Genomic DNA, 21,187 nt, shown 5'->3' on the forward strand with positions numbered 1-21,187 from the left:
TTCTATTTCATCAGATAGCTGTTACAAGACCTGTCTTTTTTCTTTTTAACAAAGTCTTTTAATTTATGTACTATTTGTTCAATTTTCTGTTTGTCTTTTCAGCTTGTACAGCCCTCACTTTAAATACATTTTTAAATATGTCGTCTTGTGGGTCCACAATGTTCTGAGTTCTGTTTTACAAATGGTTTTATTTCATGGAAAACTGAAACAACTGTGTGAATACTAACAGAGCTTCAATAAAAAATACATATGGCACAAAAAAAGAGAGGAATGAGAAGGAAGAGGAACAAAAAACAGATGTCTTTGAGAGCAGAGAAGAGAGACTTTTCAAGTATCCAACACGGCAGGAGGGGAAAGGTTTACACATTTAATGCAAATTTCCTCACATCTGTCGGTGACAAAATCAGAAAATAACGACATATGATGCTTTCTTGTGTGCACACAAGTGACAGACTATGACATGGAAATCTCTGAAATCTATCAGAAAGTGGAACACAGTTGGAGTCAACACAACAACACAAAATGAATTAAAATATCTACAGAGAAGTTCTTGTTGTGATTCTGATGAACAGACAATAAAATCTGTATTTTTACTGATTTAAGACAATTTATAAGTTTTGTGCACTTACATTGAGTTTGTCAGTGTGTTTGCAAGTGACCCAGAAGAATTAGAAAAACACACCACTGAAAAGTCATTTTTGTGGAGTTAACACAGTGTATCTATAATGAAGTTAAAGTTGTTTTTTCCTGTCAGCTGGTAAGTTTGGCCAGCTTTTTGGCCAAAAAAAACACACACACACATACACACACTGTCTTGCTCTACCAAAAGAAAACACTCCCACCTGCTTCCCACTCACACACCTGTCCCGCATACATTGTGTGCAGTGCAGGTGAGTAGCGGAAATTTTAGGTATTAAGCAGCAGCACAGAGGAAGGCCTAGAGATCCTTAAAGCTGCCAGTATACCTCAAACCAAATAAAAACTGTTGTGTTCTCACAGGCAATTAGGCTATCGCGGGTGTGTGACCAAAAAAACGGTCCCGCATCGGTCTTCGATCACGATGCGCGCAGGGCTCCAGTCAGAACTTGTTAAAATTTTCGGTCAGTCTTATTCACCACCCCACAGCGTTTCTCCCTTGAGCTTCATCAGCGGGCATCATTACAGATAAGCCATCTCTCCCTCCCACCGCTGAACCAGATAACATCTGATACTGTCAGAAACACAGTGTTCAATGCTGCTGGTACGAGAGGACCAAAAGCACCTGGCACTCTGTGATACACCTGTGTTTGGGTTAGTCACACCTCCTAAAGGATGTTATTGTGTCTGCCTGGATGAGCAAACAATTATGGCAGATGATGATGGTTTTATCTTCAAATAGTGGAAAGATACAGATATTGAGCAGCTTATCTTGAGTAACCCACACACACAATTAGGAAAGAGGAACCAGGGAGGTTTAAAGCACTAAGTGAGGAGTCGTACTTAAAGGGAAACTTTGGTATTTTTCAACCTGGACAAAGTTTCCCTTTAAGTAAAAATTCTTTGCATGTAAAATATTGAAAGGTGAGGAAATCTGGGAGGAATGTCTGGAAAAACATAAATTAAATTAAATTAATTATTATTTTAGGGAAATGTTTTCATCTACTAAGAGTATTAGGAATCTAAGATTTATATATACATGACTCACTTTGTGAATATTTTAAAATATGGATCTGTTGAATTGGATTCCCGATGTTGTGTCCGCTCCACATGACGAAATGCTTTAAATTCTGCATTAAAATCTGCTAAGATTTGCAAATATGTTGCCTCACTGTTTAAATCTATTGTTTGGTTTTGGCATAACACTGCAAACAAAGGTGACTAATAAATAATGCCTTTAGAGTTGTTGTTTTCTTTTGAGAATAAATGGCACAGCATCCCTGCGTGCTGTGTGTGGTATCCCAGCACAGACCCAACCCTGATGGCTCATTGAGAGAAAGACATACCGAACTTTAATACAATACTCTGAGGAGATGGATCAGCCATTTCCAGACTGGAAATCACTGCTGTTGATAGTTTTATTGTAAGTGTGTGTCTATGCGAGTCTGTGTGTGTGTGTGAGAAAGAGAGAGAGACAGTAGCAATGTGTCTACAAATACACTTGAGTCCATGTGTATGTGCTCATTTGTTTATCATTTACACACACCGCCGTGTAGCCTTGGTGAGCGCAGCACAGTGTGAGCCCCCGTCGATACGCCCCTCCGATCCCTCCTGTCAGCAAACACAGGAGAACAAAGAGGCCCGTGACAGCGCCAGCGGGTATAGATCTTCTCCCCTGTGTTCTCCCTCAGTGGGGTCACACAGGAGACGCTCACAGTTCAAGCTCCTCTACTTGACTGATCAGGAGCTTTGAGCCGCTGCTAATGAGACTGGACCCTCTCCAGTCTGCAGGACCCTGAACCAGCCCACCCAGAGTCCAAGAGTCCAGGAGTCCACTCAGACACCAAACCACTATTTTAAACTGGAATTCTGGATAAAACTAATAAAATGCAACAAAAGTTAACTGACATCATTGGTTAAGGACTCTTATAATCAAAGGTTAAGAGACACTGAGTCAGTGTGTTTCATGTGGATTTTACACTAAAAGATTAATCTCAACAAAAAGAGCAAGTCTGGAACACTGTGATAATGATAAAATGCAAAAATTATACCATATAAACATGTTTTAACAGGTTTGACAGAAATAGATTTCTTTAAGGCAGAGAGGGATATATGTATTTTCTGGGCTGATTTAAGCTTGATTTGATATTTTAGTGGGTGTTTATGATTTTCATGCCAAAAATGACAATACTCATTAAAGTATTAAATGTTTTTAGCAGACTGACGTTTTCTTTAATCACAAAACATATTCACACGTGGATTCTGATGTAAGTATTGTGTTGGAATCAGTTCAGGTCAAAGGTTTCAACAGCCAGTGTAGTTTATTCATCTATACAATCAATATTTCATGAAATTGTATTTCTGTCATATCAGGTGTGTGACAGTGAGAGGCTGATACCAGAGGTTGAAAAAAAAGACCAACATTAGAACATATGAGCTATTATACTGGTCAAACTTTACTTTTGAACGTAACACTGGTGTCCTCCATAACAGAACTAAACATGTGCTTTGATCTCCTACAGTTAAAAGCAGTTTCCATATGAACAAACTATTTTTTTAATAAAGACTTAAAAATGTGTTGTAGTGCAGTGATAACACCTGTCAAAAAGCAAAACAACCTGTTTTAAAAGTCTTAATATCCTCAAAACAGGTAAAACTGCCCTGAAGCTATTTGACAGTGTTATATAAGATTACAGTGCTTTATGACTTCGCCCATGTGAAACTCTGCGCTACAGTAGCATTGCCACTTCATGTGCTATAATAGTGTTATTTGCATTGAAACAATCCACAGCATGTATCCCATAATCATTCAGTGATTAATTTGTAATTGCACTAATAGGGTCACGACCAAGACAATAGGATGTGTAAAGCAGAGTCCCTGCTCTTACTCAGCCTCACAGACTCACAGCGGGCCTGCCGAGCGCTGCCTGTGTGGTCTATGGGGACAATTAGCACAATCTCCATACTAATGGCTGCCTGTAATGGACACTGCTGAGCCTGCCAGCCACTGTGTGTGTGTGTGTATGTGTGTGTGTGTGTGCCTGCGTGTTTGCATATGCATATATGTGTATGTGAGGGAATGTTTGCATACGCGCATATCCTTTTCTGTAAGTATGTGTGCCTTCCTGTGTGTAGTTGAGCGTCTGCCTGCCCTCTGGTGTGTGTGTGTCTGTGTTAAGTGCGAATCAGTGCGCAATGAGTTCCAGTGTTTATGTATTTGTGTGTGTGTGCTCGCCTGCCAGTGTGTGTGTAACTAGCCAGTAGCCCATATTTTACTGAGGTGAACTCCCCCTCTCCACCCACTGTGCTTGCGGCTCTAACCCTGATCCGCGGCCACTCATTAGCACCATAATAAAGAGTTGAGACGACACGTAAAAGGTTATATACTGCTGGACTGCTGTTTTCCTACCAATTATCAGACCTGTGATTTATGGCCTAGACTCAGTGTTATTCTCTGAGGAGAATTGGGGGAGTGTTTACACCCCTACACAGCTGGGTGAAGGGTCAATCCTGGCAAACTTTGACCTTTAAGGCAGAGGTGCACCAGCACTGATGGGAGTTTAGTGAGCAGCTAGCCGCACTGGAAGTGACTAAATCGATCAGAAGATCTTTAGGATGCATGTGTAAGTAATCTGTAATGTGTCCTGTGCTTTAATGTGTTTGAACTGTCAAACTCATGTAGTTATATAACCCAAGAAACACTTGACACTTTGCAGCTCCCTAAAGATGTCTTCCTGTTTGTTATATGTAAAAAAAAAAAAAAAATTGCAAAAATGTGCACACAAGAGCTGAAAATCCTGTTTATGAAGCCACAGAATGATGTCTGGATGTCGTGTATTTTGGAGGTAAAGCTATCACGCCTGGCATGCCTTTGACATATTGGCTTTTGTCAAGCTCTTCCACAGCTGGGAGACTTGCAACAAGCACAAGTGACATGCTGTAATGAGGTCTGTCTGTGACACTAGGCAAACACACATGTACAGCACACACAGTAACACACACACACACGTTCCTGGCTATCATCCAGGCGTGCAGGATTGGTGTGGTCTTGCTGTCTGTCTGCGCTGCTCCTCAACAGCATGTGCTTAACCCCGGCATTTGGCCTTCCTGCCCTCTCTGCCTGACTGATTTGTTAAGCTCCGGGGACAGGGCGAAGGATGTGTGTGTGTGTGTGTGTATATGTGTGTGTGCATGCCACTTCTTAGGAACACGCGATTCAATCTACAGAAATACCCCTTCCGCCTTTACCCCAAGCTTTTCCTATGCGCACACACTTTTACACACACAAACTAGGTCTTTGATGTGAGATCAGAGGCAGCTGTGATGCAGGTCGATCAGGTGCGCGGAGAGAGGTAGAAACAGGGGAACGAGGGGAAAACGGAGAGAGGGGAAGAGAGGAAAGATGGCCTCTGTTAAAACAAGGCTGTTGTTTTAACGACCCCTGGGCCCTGCACTCATTATGACCCTCTCTCTCTCTTTCTTTTTCTCTCTGTCTCTCAGCATACTTGAGCCTTTCTGTCTCTACACAGGAGCAGCGCTGTTTGTGTGGGCCGATCACAGTAGGCGATGGAGGCAGATGCAGCGACTACAAGATGTGTTATGACTCATGTTTCGGCAGAACATTCTGTTGACCGTCTAACAGGTGCTGATGGTCACTGCAAAAAGACCCCCACACACACACATTTCCCCCTGCTACTGTAAAAGCCTACTGCCAGACTTATAGAAATCCTGTCTGTCTCCGACAAGCCGTGTGGTCCACAGCCTGACACTCTGTAACTTTTGAAGATACATCGGTCTGCATATAAACTGTACAAAAAACACACGCACAAAGATACACACACTGCACTCTTGCAGACATCTACTCAGATACACATATAACGGTGATTTCCAACCAGTGGGACATACTCAGGGGTATATGGAAAGATTGTTTAGCTCAGTTTGGAAAAAAAAAGAATAGAAATTACTATTTGATTTTTAAAATATACCCACACATAGCTTTAACACCTGAACACCACTTGTGATTAAGAGTGCATAAAAACTAGTTAGCAAACAGTTGAAACAGTTAAAAGTATTGAAATGGTTAAAATACTTAGCAAAAAATAGTTAAATGGTTAAAATATTTAGAGGAAAAATGGTTAACAATGCTAAAAGTGATGGAAAAATGGTTTAAATGGTTAAAAGTAACTAAAAGTGATGAATAAATGGCTGAAACTTAAAAACTTTGCTATCTTTGGTGGGACTAGTATGAATGCAAACTTTAAATTAATTGGGAATAATATCCAGTTTATAATAATTTCAGTGAACACATCAACATGACAGGTGATGTCGATGAAGGGGGATTTGAGTTCATCTGACAGGGCTGACAAAAAAGTTTGAGATCCGCTGACATATAAGACCACACAGTCAACATGTAAATCTAAACACATGAAGATCCTGCTCTTATAGGATGAAGGGAAGGAGGTAAAAAGAAGAGAAGAGTTTCCCCTCCTGCCAGGATGAAAGCCTCTTTTACTTGGGAGAACATTAGGAGAACAAACTACCATCACAACAGGAGGGGGAACAGTCAACCGCGGCGTGCTCTCACATCAAACACAACCACCATTAATATTGTAATGCTTCCTCCCTGAAATCAAGAGCAAGACTACCAGTGTGGGCAGTAAGAGAGCTGGTTGCAGATGTCACTTCATCTGGGATGACGTAGCTTTAAAAACAAGCTTTGTTTGGGATCAAGAGTTTTAACTTGCAGATTTCATTTCTTTTTTTTTTTTGAGTTTATCAAATAGGGTCTGAAAGGATTTTTAATGCTTTTTGGTCCTAAACTTGATTAAAGGCAAAAACACTCAGTTGGGGTTTTTTGTTGTGCTGTCATGATTGAATAGAAAATTTCCCTTTAAGTTTGTATTCAAATAACCAAAAACTTTTTTATTCCCTTGTGATGTTTATTTATTTCATCTTTTTTTTCTTCTTTTTTTTTGCTTCTATCTACCAACATTTCCAAGTTGTGCTGTTCATGTTTACACCTTCTTATTGCTACATTACTTCAGTTTTCTTACTAAAGCTTGTTCGTGACACATCACACAAACACAAAATCACAACATACACACAAAAAAAAAGGAAAGTAAAAAAAACTAGACATAAGCATATGGTGAGCGTGACTGTTGATGCATGGAGTGCACATGCAAGTCTAGGAGTAGAGCGTACACCCTGGGAATAATAGCGCGCAGCAGATACTATATGTGTATGCATGAGCATCGAGTGGTTGCTATTCATCTCCTGTGGTCTGCCAGTGGGATATAAACAATGTGTCTTTCAACAGGAAGCTCCACTCAATACGAGCAGCCGTCAACAGCGGCTACACAGAAAATGCAGCGCGCAGACGCCCTCCTTGTTATCAAATCAGCACGCACAGCCAGAGTATACGGCCTCCACTAAGGTGTGTGTGTCAGTATACCATACAAACTTTTATGCAGAAATAAGGGTTGGAGAAATTCATTCATTGCTGGTGGGTGAAATGGTGTAAATTTGATGATTTTCATGTCTGAATTCCCACCTGCTTAAGTCAAAATCACATCCATCCAAACATGCACATGCATAGTCACATCCACCTTCAAACACACTCACACACACACAATCCCTGTAAGCTGTGCCTGGAACAAACTAAACCTATCAAACTTCACCACAGAGATAATCCATGTGCCAAATCTAAAATTAATCTATGTAATATTGATTCTGTTCAGGCACACACTAGTCCGCTAACAACCCATGAATAAGCGACCGTGGAGGACACTTACACACTGAGCGCATCTGGCGGGGAGAATCCTCAGTGTGTGTTAAATGTTTCCCCTCTATTAACTTCCTGCAGAATTTTGTTTCACTCAGGTGACGATTTGGTTTCTCAGCGGCCGTTCATCCCAGAAAGAGAAATCTTCCAGGCTCTGTGTCTGATTCAAAAGCCTTATGCACACATTACTCAGATTGTAATTAGATTCAACACTCATTTGAAGGGGATACTATTTGAGGTGCATTACCTATCATGTTTCACCTGCACAGATGACACACACATAGATAAATCAATCATTGTGTACATGTAAAGCCCAGGGGCATAATATTCAGGCATATTTTTATAAGTAACAGCCTGGAAACACCAAGCCAACCTAAAAAGACCTACCATAGAAAAAAGGTTAATTTAAAGGACAGGTTCACATTTTTTTAAGTCGGTCTTAAAACAACAGTCAGATGCCTATATGACCATTGAAACAGATTTTGCTCACTGTAATTATTCCTCCTGTTCATATTGAGCAATAAAAGATTCCTTCTTAATGCACTTTCAATGTAAATGACAAAGTGGGGGACAATATCCACAGTCCTCCTTCTGTTCAAAAATTTATTTAAACATTTACTTGAAGTTTATATGAAGTTTCAGCTGTCCAGATTAGTCAAATACAATTCCCTCTTTTTGTTACTATCCTTCTACTGCAGCTCAACTAATATGAGGCTTCAGACTGCTGAAGCCTCATTTAAACTTCAGATACATTTCTAAATACATTTTTGCATTGAACAAGGTTTGTTCCCCTTCATATTAGGAGACGGTCTCTTAATGGCCAGGATGAACAGGAGGAATGATTGAAGTGAGCAAAATCTCTATTAGTGTTCAAATGGGCTTTTGACTATTGTTTTGAGACAGACTTGAAAAATTGTGAATCTCTCCTTTAATACACACACATACATGTGAGTAAACCAGTCACGTAAGGTGAAATGCAAAAACCATCCCAGAAAAACAGACAAACTAGACCACAATTTACGAGCTTTGTAATGGCTTATGTAAGGTATGCTCGCAATATGAATTGAGAATAAGTCTGATAAAAAAGTTGTAACTGACATTGTAAAGTTTCGTTTGCCCTGCATTTTCAACATGAGGTAATGACAAAAAAGCACTAAATAGTTGAAAGTGATTTGATAGACTGCACTGCCAGTCGAACAACAGTTGACTTCTTTTATGTTTGTTTGTTGGCCTTCATGGATCTCTTTGTCTACTGTCCACATCCTAAAGTTTGATATGTTACAAGTATCACAACACGGGGGCTCAAACATCTGGCTTCAGTTATCACAGCTTTCTCCCAGCTTTGGCACAGTCATATACAGATGCACACACACACGCACACACACACACACACATACACACACCACTCCCTCAGTGTCTGGCTATGGTGTCTTTTGCCACTCCACTCCTCCGGTTTCCCAACTCATGTTTCTGGTAAAGGGCCATTTTAGTTCCAGCTCAGGCCTGCGGCGGAAAGCATCTCCCTGAGGAAAATAAGCATGACTCGCTCCAGTGAAGACATCTGCCCTTTGAAAGCGAGCGAGGCTGTTTGAACAGCTGTCAGAGCACACCGTGCGTCTCAGACCTTCCCTGATAAAACAGAGGCAAGTCTAGAAGGGAAAACTGACAGAAGAAAGACACTAAATGGACAGAAGGAGACGTCCACCCGCAATGATACGCATGGCAGATGGGAACAGGTCCCCTACCTGCTTGTTGTGTCGGCTGACAAGGAGCTACGAGAGGCACTGCAGCACTTGGTCACCTGTGCTCAGAAGTGGAGACTGTGCCAAAAATATGGATTTACTGTTCATGCTGAGCATTCTCTGCAAGTCCAACCCTTGGCAACACTAGTAAGGTTTGAAATAAGGGCCAATGGGACATCTCCAAGACAGACAAGTCATAAGTTATAAAATTGGAGGAAATCGATGTTGTGGCGTGTCATCAAAAACTCAAATGAAATGTGTTTTCTCCATAAAGATTTGATATTTTCAGAGGAAAGCAGGCACAAGTGTCATCATTTCACTCTTTATGCATAAATACTTCAACAAAGTATAAAGTTTAGTTACATTTTTATTCATTCTTGTGGGAATATTTGTCCTCCGTATTTGATCCATCCTAAATATTTAGGAGTATTGGGCAGCCACAGTACAGCACCCACAGACTCCAGTTATAATCTCAGTGCCTTGCTTAAGAGAAGTGGCAGAGGTTTACTACTCAGTAGGAAACCAACACAGACACATAATAATTTTACTAATGAAGAAAACTTAAGTATAAAATGATGTTTTCATGGTGTAGTTTGTACTTCATCGTGTATTTGCATTGCCATCGCTGCTGCAGTATGCAAACTGTAGACACACTCTCACACCCCAAGAAGATTTCAAGCTTAACACTTAAGACTTTTGGTCCTGAAGTGACTGTCTGTTACCCAGTCAAGAGGAACAAGTGTATGTCAGACTAAGAAAAGTGCTGGGAGCTCAATTGCATTAAAGCTCTTAGTTTGCCTGAGCTCCAATATAATTGGATAAAGCTGGAAAAGCAGCTTCCAATGTGCACAAATCCATTTTTTTTCCCAAACTCTTTTTTTTTTTTTTTTTTTTTTTTTTTTTTTTTGGAGGAGAGATTGTATGTTCTATTCCACCCCGTCTTTTGTCCTTGTCAACATTCCCCAAATGAGATTCCCAAAAATCAGGAGGTGAGGGGAGCATGCATGCACGAGTGCACAGAGCAAACATTGTCAGACAGACACACCTCTCACACCAGCATGCTGGCTGGCATCTCTTCTTTCCTGTCCTTATTAAAATTCCATATTGAGATTCCTTCCTGCCACTCCGCCTCCCTGGCCCTGTCACTCAGCCACCAACCGCCGACAAAATCAGCAAGTTTCAACAAAGACGCACACATATGCATAGAGGCACACAATCCAAACTTTTCTTAAGACAACTCGTCTCTGCTCCCGCCCTTTATGTGTGGGATGAAAGTTTCCTTTAGGTGATATGTATGAGAGCGAGTATCAGCGTCTCCCCCTCCTGCCTTCGCCCCTCTCCATCTCTGTCCCCCCCCTTCTCATTGTCATTATTTTCGATGGTGTCCCTCTCTGATCTGCCGAGCCTTTGGGTGCTCTCTCTCCTCTCTCTCTGTCTTCCTCTGGTCCTTTTCATCTGTCAGGCGCTCCCCTTGGCGACCGCCACTGAGGGGGTTTGATTTCCCATCATGCCTAGCATTGCCTCCCTGACTCCGGTTCCCGCTCTCCCTCCCTCTCCCTCGGAGGCGAGTGTTGTGCCCCCGCGTCGTTGGGCAATTATCCCCGGGAGTAATGAGGAGCGTCTCTCCCTCCGCGGCGCGCTGACTGACACCTCTCCCACTCATTTGTCAACAAATCAGACGGCTGGTGTGGGCGGCCATATTGAGCTGAGGGTTATCGTTGGGAAGCTCAGGCTGAGGCGCATCGTCGCGTCTCTCTCTCTCTCTCTCTCTCTCTCTCTCTTTCTCCCTCTTTCTTTTTCTCCATCCTCCTCCATCCCTTCCTCTCTATCTCTGCCACCTCGTTATCGCTGACAGGATGTCATTCGTTCCAACTCTCACTCCTCCTATGTCAACCCTCCATACGCTCCGATGTATTTGTGTTCCTCTGCCGCCAAGAAAAGTTTGACTTCCAATAGGCCTAATGGTCATATGTGGCTAATGATCACTAAGCTGAATAAGTGACACTGTTCAATTTATTTGTGTCAAAGTCGGTCACAGCCAGTCACTGTAAACACTTTGCCCAACTAGACGATAAAGACTAGAGTGCAAAAGGGAAAATACTTCCAGATACGTCTTTATTCACAAAGGCTCCTTTCATTTTGTCACCTTTAGTTGATGCAGCTGTTGAGGATATGTAAATCTCATCTGAGCTATCATGTCAGGTCAAGAAAGGTCTTTGATGTGCCAATTAAAGTCGACATATTTGACTGCATACTCTAAAGATGTGAGATGAGTGACTGTGTGTTAACATAGCTGAACATGCATCAGATCTGTGTTTCTTGTGATTCGAGTGTGTACTCACTGTGCTCTTTGCGCTCCTCCGGGCTCGATGAAGCTTCTCCGTCAGACAGCAGGCCGGACATGGAGAACAGCTTCCTCCCTGAGTCCTCCCCAGCTTTGATGGAGCCTCCCGGGGAGCCAAAGTCAAACTCCTTCCCCTCCACCTCAGAGAAGCAGCTTTTCAGTCTCTTGGCAGGGGTGAAAGCCGAGTGGTAACCAACCGTCTCCCTCTCCTCTTGTGGGGAGGAGAAAGGTCGGAAGGCACCCACCCCGCTGTGGTTGAGCATGCCCAGGGTGGAGCAGTCCAGGTTTGGTGCAGTGAACTGGGGGTGCAGGTGGAGCAGGGACGCTGGGAAGTCTCGGGTGGGGAAGGTGCCTGACATGGGGCCCTGTCGCTGATACATGGAGGTGAAGGTGTAAGAGGCGGAGGGGAAGGGGAGGTGGAGGTCTTTCTCCACGGAGGCAGGGACACCGAAGGGCCTGGGAGCCTGGCAGGGGACGGAGGCATCTCGGCCGGCCTCGGCAGTGGAAGCGAGGACCATCAGGGCGGGGGAGGCCAGCGGAGCTGGCAGGTAGGAGGGGCTGTCCATCTTGAAGGGGCGGTGGAGGTCCATTCACCTCCCTGTCAGTGGTGCTGAGGAGAGGGAGAGGACAAACAGAGGCAGAGGAGAGTGTTGATGTGCAGCATTTAGGTTGAGTGAGATGAAAAGAGCACAGAATTTTTAAAAAGAAGGCTTCTTTTCTCTTTCAAAAGTGACTTTTAAAAGAAATTCCTCTCTTAACACCTTTATTGAATTATAATTATTCTTTTGAGCCGCCTTGAAATAATAAGTTTGATTTTGGCTGAAAAAGCAAAGTCTTTGATTTTGTTAAGTTTTCAGGGGAATTGTTTGATGATCCTTATCGCCAAAATTCTCACATTGTTCATCTCTTCATTTTGTAAAACACACTCAGTTGCAGCTCTGGAAGCATTTTTGCAATTACACTTTTGGACTAATCTCAGTAGAAAAGGGTTGGAGGAGGCCTACTGTGCCTGTAAATCATTACGACGGAATAAATTGCCAATAAAACACACACGTAGCCGAAAGTCTGCAAGAGATAAATTGAATAGTGAGGTAAGCAAATAGATTTGGGAAAAAATCATCCGAACACGTTCATAAAAAGGACGATTTCTCCTTTTTTTTTCTTAATTGTCTCAGTAAATCTCTAAATAAATGTAAATCATGCTGATTGTTCCCAATAAAATAAAATCGGTGGTGGGTCTTTTCAAGTACAATAATATAATAATAATAACCAAAATAAAAGAAATTGCTCAACATATTTTTTTTTCCTAAATTGTGAAACGACAATGCACAAAAACATTAAAGGATTAACTGAATTAAATGAATTAAAAGTTGAATAATTATATATTCCAATTGGGAAAAAATATATATTTCACCCAAAAACTGATTTCATTGTGTTCTTAACTGATATTAGTTCTTTAAAAAAAGGCCTAAATGGGAAAGTAAAGTTTGGGCCCAGTCATTACACATTATTGAACCTAATCAGTCTTTTCGCACTTTATGAACCAAAACATCTGTTTTTATTAAATTTACAAGGGTGAGAATGAAAGTTCGCGCACTCGTGAGAGACTTTACCTCAACAAATAAAAAAAAAATATAACATCTATTTTGCAATTAAGTGACGATTTAGCGAAGCCACGACTTTTTACGCACATGTAAAAACGCTAAAAAGATGTTCTCAAAGTCTTTACATGTAGATGCAGGATGTGTTTCAAAACCGGGAGCAGTTTTTCAGCGAGAGAGCACAACTTCCCTCACTTCAGGAAAAAACACACTACCACAAAGCCTCACACCCGACAGAACACATGGCAATCAAATAACCAATTAAACCAATTAAAACAAATGAAGCTGTAATCACTTCTGTTATCACGCAACACCAGCCGGTACCTACCGTGTTGAAGTACTCGAAGCGAGATTTATTCTGCCGTCAAGCAACTCTCTCCCTCTCTTCCTCTCTTTCAATTTATAATTTCAAGGACGCGGCACTTTCTCCTGGTCGCGCAGGAAAGAGAGAGTGGATGAAAAAAAAAAAAACAACAACACGCAGCTGTTGGCAGCGCCGGCTTTTCCAGTCCTCCTCCAGATGCTGCGAGTGTTAAAGAGTTGAGTTAAAGCTGTGATGTGTGTAGTTTGGAGATGTATAGTCGCTGCGTCTCTGGCCAGGAGCAGGGCATCAGTGAGTGGACTGGCTGCGGGTCGGTCTGCCTCTGTTGGTCTCTCCTTCATGCGCTTCGTGTGACAATCCCCCCCTCTCTCCCTCTTTCCCTGCCCTCTTTCTCTGTAGCCTCTTCCCCCCTCTCCCCTGCTCGCTCCCCTTGAGACACGCCGCCTGTGATGGACGATTTCTTGCCCTTTCTGAAGATGTGTTGGAGTGAAACTGAGTCAAAGGAAAAACAAAGAAACAAGAAAACTTTGTGCCATAGAGATGCCAGATGACATAACTATCAATATAGAATAAAAAAAATCTGTATTTTTGATAAAAACCTATTATTTTCTTAAAATGATCACTCTCATTAGCCTGTAATGATACATTTTAACAATTATAAGAATTGAACCTGTAAATATCTTCAAATCTGGAAGATCAACTCCATCAGTTATATTAGAGATCAGAAAGGACTTACATGCTCTACATCGACACTTTTCACCATAAAAAGTCTCAATATAGAAGTTAACCCAGTCAACCCATCACTTTGTGTGTGTGTGTGTGTGTTGGTGTCACTGCTTTGTTACTGTGAATGGCAGGTGATGGAGTTATCCTCTCCTCCATACTGTAGCTCACCAAGCCCGTACAGTCTCCAGCCTGTGTGACTGACACTTGGGAACATTCCCTTTTGATGAGACACAATGCAAACCTATGGCGTTATTTGTCACAGATAATCTGCTTTCAACTCCAACACATTACAGACGGTGTAATATCTACATAATTCATATCTGATTTCAAGCACATTGTCAGAAAGCACAGCTCAGAGCGCCACAAATCAGCCCAAATCACTCTTAATTTGTTTTTATCGGTATTGGTATTGCTTAAAGACTTTTTGAAATAATGTAATTGAAATAATTCCTTATTCCCCCGAGCCAATCCAGAGGCTTTACACTGCTAATCTAATGTGACACGCAATTTCCGTCTCTCAGACGATTGCTTCCCCTCAGGTCCCTGTCTTTAATGAACAGCCATTTGGCTGTGAGCCTGTGTGTGCGCATGTGTGTGTGTGTGTGTGTGTGTAATCAGAGAGCAAGAGAGAGTCCTGAGATAGGAAATGAGTGAATTGGGAATATCATAGCCAAGAAGAAGACACGAGAAAGAGGCTGGAAATCAGTGGGTTCACCGCACTAACTCAGCCTGAGAACACACTGGATCATTGGGATATAAAAATGGACATTGACTCTCTTGTCCACATTACCTAAAACTGAAGAGAACCATGATTTAGCCTGGACACTTCATCTACCCCTCACATCCTTAAAGCGTTCCCTGAGATGGAACTTTCCATGCGTGCCACTTCTTCTCACACCTAAAGACAGCCGGTTGGTGGAGAGGTGGAGGCCCAGACAGCAGATGCAAACCTTTAAATGGACACATAAACCAGAGTCCAGACTGACTCTGTAACAGTCTTGCCCTCGGACCAATACGGCAACACGGAAAACATGTCTCCCTTGTGACAAGGCAAGGTCATTACTCCACTGAGTGTGCACCCTCTCCCTAACACATTGTTTTGGGGTTAGACAACTGCATGCCACCACACACACTGTCAAAAAGACAGTCAAAGGTGAGACATGACTAAACAAACGTGGGACTGGACTCCCAAATTAATAATCAATGGTAATCTTAAGGCTGACAGCACTTGTATTCTCTTCATTCATCAAAAAAAAGCTAGAAATATCCTAATTGGCCAGCTGATCAGTGAACAGACCCACTACAAGTGGCTCCATTGACATTATTATTATTATTTCTACACTGTTCCTCCAATTTGCCCCGCGTGCTAGTGGCTGTGGGTGGTGTATGTAGTGGATGATGGGTGTGTGTCCTGCAGGCCCAGTGAAGTGTTAATGATGTCCCTGCTGCCTCAGCCAGGTTATGGCACAGGGGCCGTTAGCCGCCCTGGGTAAACTCCATGGTTCCCAGAATAAATTGCCACCCGGAGCCACGCAGGCTGGTCAGCCAGCCAATTACAGGCCTGCCCGCTCAGCTGAGGATGATGGGATGCGATGTTAATTGTATGTCTTCATTTTCTGGCAGGAGGTGAGTCACTTGGCTGTCGTCTTGACTGCCATACACACATGCATGCACACACAGTGTATAACATCTTAATGCATGCTGTTTATGCTTTGATTTGGTCACATTAAACATATAGGCATGAAGCAAGCAATTTAAAAAACGTTCAAGTTTTGCATTTTAGTTTCTGTGCTCTTCAGTGCAGTGAAGAGAGCAAACGAAGCAAATGAAATCAAACCAACATGATGAGACTTCCTCACTTCTTTTATTAGGATGCCAGAGGTCATCAGTGGAGTCTTTTAACTTTCTCAATGTGTAATTGGACTGGTGAACATTAAATAGTCATGTCTTTATTTTTTACCCCGCTTCATTCCCAGTTTATGTTTTTGGGGCGTGGAGTAAATTAAGTTACTGCTGTAATCATTTCCACAGACCAATTAGTGATAATTGCTGTTTGCTATGAAACTCACAATCCCCTATTACTGCAGATTACCTTCAAAATTCATACTATGTTCCCTAATCAAAAGCAAAAAAAAGCAAATACTTTTTTAAGAAGTGATTTCACCTGCTGGTAAAGCTGCAGACAGATGCGCCAAATTCTAAATTTTCAGCTGTTGTAACAACAAGTGTAGAGACAACAGAGTTTCCCAGCAGGAGCTTCACGTAGAAGCGGTGGAGATGAGGAGTGCTCAGTTCTCTGGAGTCAGTTGGGTAGTAGTTGTGCGGCAGAGTGCTACACTCTCCTCAGTATATCAACATAGAGACTGTCTGGTAGCAGTGCTATGGAGAGAGAGGTTAGCTACTATATTAACATAGGGAGAGACAGCGCCAGAGCAGAGCAGTCTGCCAAAGACTGAGCAGTAGAAGTGAGACAGAGAGAGAGGCCATCGACCAGACAGCTACAAGATGGAGTGGAAGGGAACGTGTGAGAGATGAGCTGTCGAACATGTGACAATGTGTGTGTGTGCGTGTGAGTGAAAGTGGAAGTATGTGTGCGTGTGCGTATGTGTGTGTGACAGCTCCCCAAAGCAGCCAGTGAGCGTGAATGTGAGGAGGAATACAGAGAGGTGCATTATGGTCTCAATCATTGATCGCTTCCTCCCAAGGGGGCTGGTGACTGCCCCCATCACACACGCACGCACACACACATCCTGTACGTTTTCACATTCACAGCACACCCCTGTTGGCAGGCCGATACTGTTTGCTTGTATTCAACTTTGCCTCTACACTGCTGAAGTTAAATTCCCTGAACTGTATACAGATTTAACAGAACTTTGTGAATTTAAGTGGTTTTCCAAGAGGGAAAATATTCAATAAGGAGATAAAAAAGGTGATGCAGAGTGTGTGGCTGCAGGGAACCCACTGCTCTTATTGTCAACAAATCCTATGAAAAGATCAAAACCATCAATGTGTTAGTCTGTTTCTTAGTATTTTCAGGCTCCTCAACCTTGTCTATAGAGTCTATTGCTTCATACCGAAGACATACATTTTGTATAATTTAAAAGGCTAAGACACTGCATAAAACAGCAGGGCACTGTAGTTTTTAGAAAACCACTAAGACTAAATGATCACAGCGCAACACAGTTCTTCCCTCTTCCTTTTATGTGAAGGATCCAAAGTGATTTTTGATAAGTGATAAAAACTGACTATGAAAAAGTGATGCACTGGTGGGCTAGAAAGTTTAGCCCTGACCTGCTGTGGATGAATGTCTACGGAGGAGAGGGTCGTCACTGTAGCTCCTGGGATCCTAGAGGACAGACACAAATAAAAACAAAGTGCAGCTTGGCACAACATCAAGTGAATTTTTAGAGAAAGTGATAAGCTTGCTTGCTAACAAACAAGCCATTTGCTGGCTTACGCACATTGACATACCTGCAGCAAAGAGGAGGAAGTGATGGAGGCAACAAGAGACTAATTCACTCTTAGTGTGCTACTGGGTATTTATGAATGTTGTTGACTCAAACTACAGTGCCCATGTTCATCATGATAAAGGAACATGTTACCCAGCATAATGCTGTGGCTTATTAGTGTTTATAATTTTTTTGTTGTGTTTATTACTCATAGTTTTTGTCTATCACCTTGTTTCCTGCACTGCTGTAAAATGCAAATTCTACTCTGGAGATCAATAAAGTATTTAGTTTATATATAGTTTTGAATAATGGAGCTCTATGACAGAGGAAAAAGCTACAGTACGGTGTAGCTTTGTCTACACAGACAATACTTGGCAGTTTGACATTGTTGGTTTTGTTCTTAACATAAGGTTTGTTGACAGCAGCAAAAATATGAAATATCACCAGCGTTATCCTTTAAGATGTGTATTCAGTGTGTCTTTGCAAGACAGATACAGGACCAAAAAGCAGCTGAAAAACTGTACACCAATTCCTTCTCTTCAGCTCACTTCCATCCTCAATCTTTAGCCACATGTTCACCAAGAGGCAGACAGTAAAGAGCAGTGACAGCCTGTGTCCCCAACCCACCATCACCACTTCAATCTACACACACAAACACACATAAAACACAACACTGCCCACCACCAAACATCACACCCTTTCCCCTCCCCTCGCTCTCCACCTCACCCATCCAGCTAGCCGGGGCCCTCATCCTCTCTCCTCTCTCACCGCCACGAGGTGACACTAATGTGACACTCTGGAAAATAATTACCAACAAACGCACTGCTGACTGCAAACAGCTCGCTCCCCTCAGTGGACTGTCACTAGTCATTAGTCTGAACCCTGGGAGAGGACAGGACCACCGAGAGGGGTGGTGGTGGATGATGACGAGGACCATACCATGTGTAGAAAGAGGAAATAAAGTGGAGGAAGGGAAGCTTGACAGGTGAGATAAGAATAATGTGTGTTGCAGTTGTAAAACATGTAAAACAGTGTTGTGAACTTGCATGTCTGGATGTGTTGCAGCTGATTCTTCTGGCCCAGTCTTCATCATTGGCCCCCTCTGGTGGTTCACATTATATTATCTGTGGTGCGGCAGCAGCGCCTGGCCCACTTTGTCCAGGAACCAATATACTGAGACTGTGTTAGCAGTCTCAGTATATTGGTTCCTATAGTGTGGGAAGTGTCCCTCTGATTTCAATCAGCTTGGTTGGAAGGGTTTAAAGGAGAACGAGAACTGGAGTGAAACTGAGGAGAAACTGATACTAAATCCAACACTTGGGGGTAAGAGAAAAGAAAAATCTTTCCAGGTAAGCAAAGAGGTGAAATATAGAAAGGACGCTCATCCTGAAAACTGTTCAAGGTGGCAGCAATTCCAACACAATTATCCAAATGCCACAGGGTACATCAATTCTTTAAGCACCAACCCCCCTCCTCAAGAGCATTATTTGAGTTGCCTTGGGGGGCAGCCGTGCCAGTGAGAGATTAAAATTTTTTAGAGCTCCCACAATGGCCAATATTAAAATGTCTCAATACATCTGCCTGGCTATTTTGATTGGTAACTTAACCCCTGACTCCTGAGCAAAAAACGGCCTGTTCTCTGAGCTATTGTCAGCGGGCTGGGGTCTAATTCTTGTATGATTCAGGCTAATGAGCTGGTAATAGGTCCTGTGTGTGTGGATGGGGAGGATATTACAGTGTAGTGGAGACAGGAGGAGGAGGAGGAGGAGGAGGGCAGAGACGGGGTGGAGGGTTCTCATTGTTCAATAATCAGGGTACAAGGTTTAATCTGTGAGCAAGAAACGGTTTCCTCGCCTGCTGAAACTCTTCAAAAATACAGCTGGGGTTTTCATTGATAGTCAGTTTCCACATAAACAGGCAGACTTGATTGAAATAAGCGTCCACCCTTCTCATTCCCAGGCGAGAGAGCGAGAGACAGGGAGTTAGAGAGAAAGTGAAAGTGTGTCTGCCTGTGTGTCATTCAGCCAATGGCTTTATCCAGCCTTATCCTGAACCATGAAACCATAGTGCATGACACCCTTCTATGCTCTGCACAGATATGGCTATTCACTGTTAGCACAGAGATTTGACAAGCCAGACTGCTCTCACTCAACAGCCTGGGTCAAATGGATGACTGTCACAATCTTTTTATCTTTCGCTCTCTTCCTCTCCCCCCCCGTCTCGATTCCACTCCGTGCACCCTCCTTTTCACTCCCCACTTTCCCTCAATCCCCCAACTTTGCCTGTTCAAATTGACAAATTCAACCAGCTACAAAAGAATAAATGAAAGAGGGAGAAGAGACCTCTGAAGGGGATAATCTTTGCAGAGGGAAAGATCTGGTTGACTGGGAGACAGTAAGATGAACACATTCATCTGAGTTTGCTGTTATTCATAATGTAAACATTCAGATGCAAATGTTTTTCAATATGATAAAGACTATGTCAAAGAAAATCGAGGCAAAGAGTAATTTTGCAGTAAAAAGTGTCATTTGAAAATTTGAGGAAAAATGGTCATAACATATTGAGTGGTGTAATTAACCAAATTCACCATTCAGAGCAACATGTCACCCCTGACCTGACCAGAGCACAGTGGTCTGTTTGTGCTCAGTTAATATGTGGCTTCCTGCCCTTGGCTGCGGAAATTGAACACTTTTATTCAGTTTCAGAAGAGGACAGAAAGTGCCCCGTGTGTTTTGAATGATGATGATAATGAAACACGTTATTGTCTACTTTCCGTTCCACCATTATCTTCAAGTTGAGCTATACCTGAAAATATCTTCCATTTTTCCATTTGACTGCACTCAGTTTTGGTTGAAGGCTTATCATCAATGTGGTGAAAGAAATATTCAGAAAGTACCAATACAACAATGTAAAATATATTCCATTACAAGTAAAAGCCCTTCCTTTAAAACCCTACTTAAGTAAAAAGTATTATCGGAAAAATGTGAAGAAGAATGTATTAAAATAAAAGTACTTGTTCTGCAGTAAAATGGCCCTTGTGAGTGATATCTTATTATATATCACATTATTAGATTGTTAATACTGATGCATCAATGTGTAATTAGCATTTTACTATTGTAGCCACTCAAGATTCAGCTAACTGTAGCCACACTATATAGTTTATTCTGTAAAAATGCATTGTATTTTGTATCTTTAGTACCTATGCAGTAAATGTAGTTATTCAGTAAATGTTTTTAAAGTGTTTTCCACCACTGCATGCTTTATGTGTTTAATGATGATTTACACATACAGTATGAACCACCATATGTTAGCCTGTTTTTTTCCCCACTTGCCTCTGTACATAATGTAAACCAACACTGGCTGTGCACGCTTATAATAAAAGTGTGCATTCATTAATTTTAAGTGGAATTTTTCCCAGGCCATCATTTAAATCCCCACATAGCAAACCTTACTACGATTCCCTTGTCTTTACCTCCTCTGCTGTGGTGTGTCACCTCTGTGTGTGTCTATCTACCTTTAAGCCCCATGAGGCCCTTTCATGCAGCTTGTGGTTTTGTGTGTGTCAAATTTCTAATCACCACACAGT

At 42.2% G+C, this 21,187-nt stretch overlaps 1 protein-coding gene across 2 annotated transcripts in view; it reads right to left on the bottom strand.

Moving 5' to 3' along the window:
• Positions 1–13,777, bottom strand: part of rnf220b (ring finger protein 220b) — a 32,292-nt gene extending 18,515 nt beyond the window's left edge. For both annotated transcript variants that reach the window (XM_067598112.1, XM_067598111.1), the window contains exons 1-2: positions 13,433–13,777; positions 11,502–12,113 (exon numbers count right to left, since the gene is read on the bottom strand). In XM_067598112.1, coding sequence (XP_067454213.1) covers positions 11,502–12,093 — 592 coding nt within the window. In that variant the 5' untranslated portion in view covers positions 12,094–12,113; positions 13,433–13,777. The remainder of the gene's footprint in view (positions 1–11,501; positions 12,114–13,432) is intronic.
• Between the last annotated feature and the right edge of the window lie 7,410 nt (positions 13,778–21,187).

The sequence above is a fragment of the Thunnus thynnus genome, chromosome 8 (genome assembly GCF_963924715.1).
Source record: "Thunnus thynnus chromosome 8, fThuThy2.1, whole genome shotgun sequence".
Classification (NCBI taxonomy): domain Eukaryota; kingdom Metazoa; phylum Chordata; class Actinopteri; order Scombriformes; family Scombridae; genus Thunnus; species Thunnus thynnus.